The 10990-nt window shown below is 42.8% G+C and overlaps 1 protein-coding gene across 2 annotated transcripts; it reads right to left on the bottom strand.

Moving 5' to 3' along the window:
• Positions 1-1863: 1863 nt before the first annotated feature.
• Positions 1864-10771, bottom strand: LOC147195230 (organic cation/carnitine transporter 2-like). 2 transcript variants are annotated; one of them, XM_086128954.1, is made up of 11 exons: positions 10613-10771; positions 10006-10500; positions 7374-7477; positions 6375-6529; positions 5623-5794; positions 4690-4831; positions 4467-4561; positions 3560-3774; positions 3286-3468; positions 2873-3008; positions 1864-2765 (listed from the first exon to the last, which is right to left on the bottom strand). In XM_086128954.1, exons 2-11 carry the CDS (start codon positions 10345-10347, stop codon positions 2702-2704), a joined length of 1608 nt encoding a protein of 535 aa, XP_085985080.1. In that variant the 5' UTR covers positions 10348-10500; positions 10613-10771; the 3' UTR covers positions 1864-2701. The 2 variants fall into 2 exon arrangements, with proteins under 2 accessions (XP_085985080.1, XP_085985081.1); XM_086128955.1 differs by lacking the exons at positions 4467-4561; positions 4690-4831 and having other exon boundaries at positions 10613-10770.
• Between the last annotated feature and the right edge of the window lie 219 nt (positions 10772-10990).

Here is a 10990-nt window from a genome sequence, read left to right as displayed (position 1 = left end):
GAAAAAAAAATACAGCACAGTCTTCTCACACACATACACATGAAACAAACTCATGCACACCACTACTTGTAAGGCATCGTGCTAAGATCGGATGGGAATTAGCAAAAGTGACAAAAGTAAATTTGCTCTGTACTTAAAGGGGAAGTCAAGTCAAATACTGTATTTTCTTGAGAATAATAATGTTCTCTGCGGCCCTGTCCCACTAGTCTAAAGATAGTATTCTGATTAATATTGTGTTTGTGGAGTATGAATTAAGCAACAAAATCTACCCTGTTTTTATCCATCTCAGGGGGGGGCGGCCATTTTGCTACTTTTGCCGTCGACTAAAAATGACATCGCAGTTATCCTTAGATGGATAAAAACAGGTGAATTGTGGGGGCGCATTATCAACTACATCTCTGACTTTCAGTCTTCCTCTTAAAGTACAGAATCGTGTGTAAAATAAAAAGATTCAGGCAAAAGGACTACTGATTCAACTCTTGTACTTCCATCCATCCATCTATTTCTATAGCACTAAAGTCATGGGTGAACTGTTCCAGCTGAGGTAAGTTGCCTGCCTATCGCAGGGAACAAATAGACAAGATAAACGTTCGCACCTACGGGTAAATTCGTCTCTGACGAACTAAATTTTCATGCGTTTGGGACATGGGAGCAAGCCAGAGTACTCAGAGAGAACCCAGGCAAGCACAGTGAGAACATGGAAACGCCACACAGAAAAGCCAAAGCCCAACCTCAGAACTGCTCACATCTCAACCAGCACACCGCCATCCCTGTGCTTCAATAAAAGTAAGTAAATGTTTGTTTGGTTTTGTTGTCAAATCCCCCAGATCACAATCAATTCAGTTCTCAACTGCGGTTGACTCCCATACATCTTAAGGTTGAAAAAGTAATTGACAAGGTAGAGAGAACAGATATTGGGTTTCAAATTTTGGGAGTCAAAGTATAAAGGCAATCCGGAAAATAAACACTCAAGTACAGAGTACTTGTAAATTAAGTACAGTAATAAAATAACTGTACTTCGTTACCTACGACCTGGTTTCCGAGAGACACGAGTTGCTATGTTTTTATTTCATGTCGGGTGATTCCGCACAAGCTGTGCAATTGTCAAAGGACAAGTGCACCAGCAACAACAGCGGCGTGCGTGTGCTCATGTGTGAACTTTAGGCCCCGCGTTTGTGTGAACAGCATGAAAAAGAAGCGAGTGTGTGCTACACAAAGCTCCTACCGAGATACCTGAGCATCCCTCGCCACAGGGGTCAGCTACACCGCTCCTAATGAGCAGCTCCACCTTCCCGTGGTGCCTCTGGCTTTTTATTGTCAATGTGTACATGCTTAATTGTCTTGGCACAAACATCACAACCATTTCTTGAATACGTTTTGGACAACGTACTGTATATGCATCAGGAATCATTTGGCAACTCGTTTTTTTTTTAGTTTGTTCAGTTGAGATTCTGTTGTGACAATAGAGGAAAAGGAGGCACCATATCCCCCTGTTCATTGTGGTCCTTTTTTTTAAGTTCAACATCCCCCTGCCCCCTCCCTGTAGTTTGGAATTCATTAGCAATCAAGGAACAACAAACGCCCAATCTTAATTACCCTCTCATTTGCATATTTGCATATTAATGACTGCAGACGTAGCGTTTTTTTTTTCCTACTGCAGTAGTCAAACCCCCTCCCTTCGTGTCAAGATAAGCCATCACATACACTGCAACACCGTGTGTCTTTGTTGCGGCTCGAGGCTTTCTTTTTTCTTTTCATTTTTGTGATTATCATGTTTGGAAGCAGTGCCTCGCTTTCACCGATTATTACGTATTGGAAAGTGAGTTGGTGCTCACCAGTAAAAGAGTAAGAAATGACATTACATGACAGCACTCCAGATTCTTCATTCAAAAAGACCCACTATGTCAAAATTCATGTGCAGTATTAGGTTTGCATGTAGACTGGTGGTTTGCAATTTCGAAGTTGGGGGTTCAAAGTTGGACTTTCCAAAAACATGCATCTTAGGTTCAGTGAAGATATACAATTATCCATAGATGTTATTTTTTGTCTATACTGCACTATGTGCCTTGTGATTGGCTGGCAACCAGTCCAGTGTGTACTGTGCATCTCACCCAAAACCTGCTGGGAAAGCTCCAGCAACAGAAAGCGGAGAGCACAACAGAAAATTGATAAATATACCGCAGGTTTGCAGTATAATTTCAACTGTGAATGCTCAATAGGGATACAGATTGTTCAAGATTGTTCAGGTGAATAATACCTTTTTGAATGTGAAGGCATGAAAAGTCGCTAACAATGACATTCATATGCTACATAACAAATCAGGAAGACAAACATTAGTAAAGGTGTTTTGCAAATCCTTGGCCTTTCTCCTAGCTGGCAGGTAATATTTGACAACACGAACAGGAAGTGATGACTAACATTGGCTAAATGCTGCCCCCTGCAGTCTAAGCATCATTACTGCAGAGCTACGAGACATCAATCCATTTGGCGCGCAGGGATTACAGAATTTGAGGGCGCCAAATTTCAGGGAAAATAAACAAAGAGAAACTGAACGCAAACGCAAACACAGCAGCTATGTTAAACAGTTTTTGTGTCTTCGAGACAATGGAGTGTGAACACCACTTTCGAATCAAAACTGTGGTCATGATGATCTCTTCGTTCGGGTTGGTGTATTTAAGCGCCGGCAGAGGATGCTGTTGCGTCACTCTGAACTCTTTCTTGCTTGCAGGGTTGCAGGCAGGGGATTTTCTTTTCGCATGCAAAAGCTACGGATGCGGGAGAAAGAGCTTGTTACAAACGTTTGTTTGGATATGATCACAAACGGCACAGGCATTTTTGTTGATCATACTTCATAGCAGAGTCAACCACATACCATCGAATGGGTTTGGCTTCGCTGATAAGGTCAGGCAATTTACAGTTTCTTGTGTCTGGGAGCACCAAACTCAAAATAGCAGCAATGATGCTAAATGAACCAAAAATAATATAAGGGAGAACCTTGCTGTAAATTCCTGCAAATGAAAAAAAAATAAGTTTTTTTTACATAGTTGTTTTGTGACGAATAATATAGATAGAGAATGATACTCCCCATCATTCTCAAACAACGATCCCACTGAAACAAGGACATAATTAACAGTCCATCTTTTGAATTCTAAATGATAAATCAAATATTGCCCGTTACTTAAATTGCCTGCACAACTTTGAGACATATTCAAAGCACAAATCTTTGTGTGTACTGTGGCTCATTGTTTTCTGCAAACGGAAGGAAACAAACAGATCCACACTTGCCTATGTGGAGGATGTAAGGACAGACGATGGTGCCTATGCGTCCAGCTGTGGACAAAACACCCAGGCCTGTGTTCCTGACCACCGTGGGGTACAGCTCAGTGAAAAAAAAGTAGATAAAGCTGTGACCCACAGACACACCCAACTTCCCCATGAGAACCAAAACCTGGAATGCGGCGTGCGTGTCTGCAAAACAGGGTTCAAAAAATGTGATGAAACACAAGCAGCATTGCACCATCCAAAGTGTTCAACCAAATTCTTATTGAATAATACAAACCCTCTGGGACAAGTTTGACCACAAGGAGTGTCAATCCAGAGAACATCAGGTTGACACAGAGGAGTATGTGGCGTGGAGCTCTGTTCATCAAAACAAACGTGGCGATGTAGGCCACTGCGTCAGTGGCTGCTGACACTAAGCAATTGAGGTAAATATTTCCTTTCAGGTTACTCGTATTGAGAGAGAGGCCGTAATACACCATGGAGATGGCAATCCTGCAGAATTACACAGGCAAGAAAGGCTGAATGAGTATTACAGGAAAAGGCAACAGAATGAACATTATTTGAAAGTGTTTCTTTTTCACAGAAATATGCACACTCACTGACCGGTCACGACAATATGGGCACCTACTCACTGTTCGTTTCAGGATTAACATTGGAACAGTCCAGACATGCGGAGAACATGCAAATTCCACACAGGAAGGCCGGAGCCAGGATCGAATCCCTGACCTCTGCACTGTGAGGCGGATGTGCTGACCAGTCGACCACCGTGTTGCCCAAGATAATAATGTTAAATCAATAAACATAGTATCAATGTCTTTGTAAAGGAAGAATTTTTCAGAGGTGGACCTTCCATCTATCATCTGTTGGACTATGACGTGTTCTTTTTTTTTTCAGGGGTGGGGTTGGACTGACGATAGAGTGACTGGCGCTTCAGCCGCTAGCGGATGACGAGTGATGGACAGGCAATATTTTGTAAATTGCTCACCTCCGGAATTTTAGAAACAGCTCAGTGACTGCGCCAGTGTACTTAGTGCTATGGCTAATCGTGCTACTATTAATAATTATATTAATGCTTTCACAGTCAGCGGTGTTTTTATTTATGAGACATGCAGCACAAATAGGTAATGATTGGAAATCGTTTAACACAAACTTAAAAAATAGAGAGTCGTTAAGTTTTACATTACCATATGAAGAAACCAAGACCTGTAATGTTCCTCAGGTTAGTGGTGTGTATCAGGTCCATAAATGTATACACCCGCTTATCTTCATCTGATTTTTGCTGGATCATATGCATGGCATGAAAAGACACAGTTACAGAAACAGTCATTTTAACATATTGAGCAATATTCTGATTAGAGGCCTATTTCACACAGAACGACAGAGCGCGAGTATGAAAATTATACACACCAATAATTCCGAGGCATCGACAGTCTTAAATATGACGTCGGGCGCGTGGATTTTGTTCATTTTGGCAGCTCGGCATATAACTATTTCAGCCTCCTTCACACGGCCTTTCTGCAAAAGCCAGCGAGGAGACTCAGGAATCACCCTGAAGGTCATTGAACACATCGTTTTGTAAGTTGCGAAGCTACTGTATATTTAACAAATGGTGTTTCCAAACCTTGACCAAGACAAGCCAATACCATTAAACAAAAATGTGACAAAATGTATGATTTATTTAATAATAATGATCTTGTCTGTGATTACCAACAAATCTGATTATTATCTGTCAAATCTGTTTTGTTTTGTCTTTTTAACACAACGATAGTATTCTGACATATGAATGGCAACAGGTTATAGTGGAAGAGCATGTAATTGTTCTACCTGTCAATACACGTTGCTGGCATAGATAGACGCGTTCGGCCCTATTTTCATAACCAGGAGGCCAAGCGCTCAGCATATCAAACTGCCCCATCTTCATATTTGTACCAGGGCAAGTGTAGTTTCCAGTGTTTGGGAATTTGGTAGATGTGCTACGCTTGTTCCGGTGTACAGTGGTACATCTATTTACGAAATTTATATGTTCTGGAAGACATTTCCATACTAGAAAAGTATTCTTTTCTCCAGTATTCTATTGGACGCATCTGACAATTTGGTGACCAAATGATGACTAGATTTTAGACTTCCTAAAAGCAGGTCCAAGTGATGGCGCATGTGGTATGATGTGATTTTGGTGGATATTGTTCTTGCTGTTAATGTTACGATTAATATCATGACTAACATTGGTATTAATATTGGTATTGATATCAGTAGTAATATTGATATCATATCAATATTCATGTGCTTGTAAATTGACATCCCATTTTAGATACTGCATGTTATTATTTGGAGCATACGTACCACCAAGTAAAAATGAAGACGAGGCCCGGGATAGCACTCGCAACCAGCAGCAGCCTCCAACTTCGTATGAGGTAGGCAAAGAGTGGCAACAGAGCATAACCGATGCTATAACCTAGACACTGGCCCAGCAGAGTGTAGACCAATCTGGCAGACTCACCAAGCATTTCTGACCCTGACCAAGATAGAAAAATGGAATATGAGTCCTTTGACATTTTCACAACTACACATAGAAAGTAAAAGGGACATCTATATAATTGCCCTTTTTGGTCTATTGTGATGAATGAAATGGCTCGTTGAACACGAGCAAGACACACTATGCTGAGTAAATGTAATGCTAATGCTAATGCTACTGTGAGCTAGCTGGCCACGTGGGGCAAAACTGAAATTTGATCGGCTGGGAACGCAGCCCTACTGATTACATGTATGTAGTTCAAGTTGCATCAGACAGCACAATTTATTCTGAAGGGCCTGGGGCAGATTAGATTGACATGCGCATGCAGGCTGACATCAGAGTCGACAAAATATATCTTTCATCCACAAACACATACCGGAAGCAGCGCAGTTGAGAGATTCGCTACGAACCGAATAGACGGTTGGGATTAAATGAATACAATTTCATGAAAATAACTATTAGTACAGTACATAGATGGTAAATGTAAGTCAATGCATCAGAACATGTTTAGGCCAGCAGAGACAGCCGTAGAGTAGCATAAATTGCGAGAGTTGTGTGCACCACAGACGTATCGCCTTACCAAGGACAAGTGATGTCACGAAGCAGGCCACGTGGCCCACTCCTCTCAGACAGTTCAGAGCACAGAACATGACCCAGTTGACGGAGGTGGCCTGGATCAGCGCAGTGACCGACTGTAGGGAAATGGTGAAGAAAAGCACGTGCTTTCTGCCAAACCTGGACACAATGTCATCACAGACGAATACAGCACATGAATATGAAAATGTGACGAGAGGAATAAATATCTTTCAGCTGACACGAGAATCCATCCAAGACTAAAATGTTGTGCTGGGATACCAATAGACAGTACCCTCTGTAATTTATTAGCTTCGAATAAATTCATGCCATCCATCTATCCATCCATCTGAGCTGCTTAAATAGGACTCAAATTTAAAAAAAGACGAAATTCCAAACTTTAATACAAGTGCATTTATTGAGGAAAAAAAATCCTCTCATTAAGAAATAATCATCTGCAATCGATAAGATCAGAAAATGCTACCGTGACCCTATTTTTGACCTTGTTTTGTCTTTGAAGCAAATGATTACATGTAAGTGTGCACAAAAAGTATTTTCCAGGGCTTCAAATTCACATTTGAACTCATAGCACTGGTGTGACCAGCTTTTCCAGTTGGTCGTGCCAACATAGAACCGGTCGCACCCTTTTTCAGGGGCGGTACGGCAGAATCCTATTTGCTGATGTAAAGTTGTTTCAATTGGCAAAACATTGGAGCGTAACAGCTTTGTTTGACGCATGCAACGCCTGACAAAACTCCAAGAGCAGGTTGAAAATTAAAAATCACGGATAGTTTTAGCCAAGCTCGTCCCAAGTCTTCAAAATGTGGACGTAAGTCTGACTGGAGTCAAGTCATGTGCTTGTAGTCCCCACCACCACCTCTGGTCCATTTTATTTTGTCGAGCAACATTTTCTAATCTTAATGATTCAAACCCAGCGAAAGACACAACAACAGTTTCATTCCAAATCGCGCTTTGAGCTAAAATGCCTCCACGGCGCATAACTTGCCGGTCCGAGAGTTGACCACTGACGAGGGATCCGAACAGGACTCCGATAAAGAACACGGAAGTGGAGAAGGGGACCTTCCATGCATTTTCGCAAACCAGCTCCCACTGTAAAATCAGAGAACACGCCAGGTTGTTAGAAATCCGATCACGACAGGAATTCCGTTGCAAACGAGTAATTGCGATGAGGGAGGGCTTTGTCAAGAAAGACTTGATCAGAGTGAGGTCAAATCAGCCGCGTTTGAGATCTTCATTGATTGATCATCGGCAGGGTATTTAGACATAAAGGAGGACGTTTCTGCCGTTGCTATCGCCTGTTTTGTTATGCTCTGACCCATTCCGGCTTTTGCGAGTTAATTCTTGTCTTCTGTTTTCCAAGTATGACTGGAATCGTTTGCTTTCTCAGTTTGATGTAAATTTTGAGTTTTGTCTGATAGCTTCGGTGTCTTCTTCCTGTGGCTCTTTGTCCAGCTCTGTTAATTATTTCCATTGCTATCGTCCACATCGACCTCATGTAATTTTGTTTGGTTTTTTTTTGTCATGCTTGTGTGCTCTGAGTCAGCTATGTTTGCGCTCGTGTGTTTACGCAGCCCTGACAGATTGAGTATTTATGCATGTCTGTTGTGTAGATGTGTCCATTGGATCCTGAAGCTCTTCCTTTCGAAATCTCAAAGAGAAGTAGTTATTTCCGGGGACCTCCCGCCCTAATTTTATGCGGTAACCTTACAAACGTATACACATGGCCGCCGGCCACCCCAAAAATCTGTAAGAATCATCAAAATTAGGGCAAGTAAAGGAAAAGTTAAAATTGGATGTGTTCAAATCGAGTGTTGAAGTTCAGTAAAGAATCAAAGACTGAGTCACATGCAAATTTTTACAGTACATATTTGAATTGGGGCGGCCCGGTGGGGAAGTGGTTAGCGCGTCAACCTCACAGTGCAGAGGTCGTGGGTCCAGCTTCCCTGTGTGGAGTTTGCATGTTCTCCCCGTGCCTGCGTGGGTTTTCTTCGGGTACTCTGATTTCATCCCACATTCCAAAAACATGCGTGACATGCTAATGGAACACTTCAAACTGCCCCGAGGTGTGAGTGTGAGCGCGGCTGGTTGTTTGTCTCAATGTGCCCTGCGATTGGCTAGCAACCGGTTCAAGGTGTCCCCCCCCGTCGACTGCCTGAGATAGGCTTCAGCATGCCCCGTGACCCTTGTGAGGATAAAGCGGATCAGGAAATGGATGGATGGATGGATATTTTAATTGAACACAATTTAACAACTGAACTGTTTTAATTCACTCCCCCCCCCCCACCCCCAAACTCCTTCAGCTCTGGTAAACGCGAGGCTGTGGGGGGGTGTGCCGGTGCCCGTCGATGAGCGTGCACGGCAATGATTGTTACCTCGTCGATAATCCCTCCTATCTCTGATTGGTTGTTTTTCCTCAAGCGCAGTAGTTTCTTTCAAATCATTTTCGAGCTACAAGATGGGCCAGAGAAGGCTGATTGTTATTTTCTCAGATCCTTTCATGAACATACTAGCTCCAGGTTTGTAAATGAGAGTTTTCACAAATATGGAATCAAGTGCATTTTCCAAAACTGCAATCACCTTCATGAATAAGTTTCCTTTTTTTTCCACCAGAGGCGTGGCAAGAGGGTTATGCTCGGCGAAGGCTAGCAATGACCCAACGCACTGAGCGAAAAGTATGCCCGGGGACGTCTGCTCTTCTCCCAAATCAATGAAAAAGCACTGCTTCAAACCTGCTACAACTTCTCGTCAGCGCGGCTGTGGTTGGAGGGCCCCACCTCAGGCGGAACAGCTGACACTAGTCCGTCCGTATCAGTGACGCAACAGACATAGCAATGGCATGTTGGGCAGCGGAGAGCTGTCTCATGCTGCACGCTGACAAACAGGATTGACTTCGATCTTCCCTGCGGCCCTCGAGGGTGCATATCTACAACCGAAAATAACATTTACAATAGAGTTGAATAGAAGTTGAATCTGTGACGACAAGAGCAACGTTTTGAACTAGCACCCAGACGTTCAGGAGAAAATATGGTTGTGATAAACGCTAGTTTCCATCAACCCTAAATCGAAACCTAGGCTCCCTAAAGCTAAAGAGATTGTTTATTTTTGTCCTTTTGAAATAAGCTAGACGAGTGTATTAACATACGTTGTTTTTGTTTAAACGTAATATTTTAGCAACAAAATTTGCAGAGATGAATATGGTGCCTTTCAATGATAAAATGACAGGACTGCAAACATGAAGCATTGAGCGTCATGTTTCGTGCTAGCCGCACAAGTAAATCACATCGCAACGCATAATGCACGGTGACGTCATTTGTCCCTCATGGTCGATTCGGGAATCGTTTACAAAAACGGCAAACGATGCCAAGTATTTGAAACTCTGGGAATCGGTTCTCAACCGGAAGCGGTTTTCGTTTCCCATTCCTAGGGTGGGCACCCCGTTGATCCTGCACTATGCACACCCCTGCTCGCATCTCCGCTTTAAAAATGTAATTGACCGGTGTTACTTAACTTAAAAAAAAATAAAAAATAATGCATTTACAAATTTGAAGATGATTACAATAATTGGTCAACGAGCCAAACGAGACTGTATTGTGGTGTGTTATGTATCGCGTGCTTACCTCAGACACGATGGTGTGGCTCTCAGGACTGAAGATCCATCCATCCTCGCATCGATCCGTGCCATTGCTCGGTTCGACCGCTTCGCTCCAGTTTGCGTCCGCTTTGTACCGATAACAGTTATCGGGTCCGGCCCAGCTGAAAGAATCTCCGTCGTGAGGTGTGGAGTTAAACCAAGTCCTGCAGCGGTGAGTCGGCGTGTCGGCTATGAAGACGGACAGCATTCCCATGTAGCCGCACGGGATGGCCGTTAAACTTAACAAAACCATCATCAGAATTTGGAAGCGGCCGTATTCTCCCAGGAAAGCCAGGGCCACGTCGAAGTCTTGATATTTCTCACCCATTTTTTTCTTTGTCAAAGTATGACTGACGGCTCTCCAGGCAGAAGCTGCGCTCCTTTACGAGAGGCGGCAGCAGCTCATCTCTTACCACTCCCGTGCTTTCTTTTTTTAAACAACTCCGGAATGTAGCTTGCCAGGTGCGTTGCAACATGGCCCCTAAACAACCCAAATGTAAATGATTAAAATGTAACCTGTAGGACTATAGGACGATAGGAAGTCGTGAAAGAGTTCAAAAGTGCAACTTTCATGACAGCGACGGTGTTCTCACCTGTATAGGGGTCAGGGGACTTCTTTTGGAGTACGGCAAAAACATCTACGAAGAACGCAGCGTTCATGAGTAATCGACAGCAAAACTCCACCACACGAATGTAGACATTCACTATAAAATTGAGCTAAGGATTAAAATAATGCAGTGATCGCAATAATAATATATTTGTGCAACGCCAAAAGACAGAAATGACCCACTTCGTCAAACAGTTGCACAACCACCACAAGGTGGTGCTCTGTGCAAAACTAAATGAACACATTTTGGAAGGTTGAAAGACATTTTACAAAGGGTTAGAAATCGGTGCCAAATTCTCCCAAAACCAATGCCGAATTTGAATCGGTGTGTTAAATCACACATTATATCAAGTATCAAGTACAA

This window comes from Hippocampus guttulatus, chromosome 14 (assembly GCF_054856545.1).
Source record: "Hippocampus guttulatus isolate MCC_2025c chromosome 14, RoL_Hgut_1.0, whole genome shotgun sequence".
Lineage (NCBI taxonomy): Eukaryota > Metazoa > Chordata > Actinopteri > Syngnathiformes > Syngnathidae > Hippocampus > Hippocampus guttulatus.
This window is presented reverse-complemented; position numbering and strand designations above follow the sequence as displayed.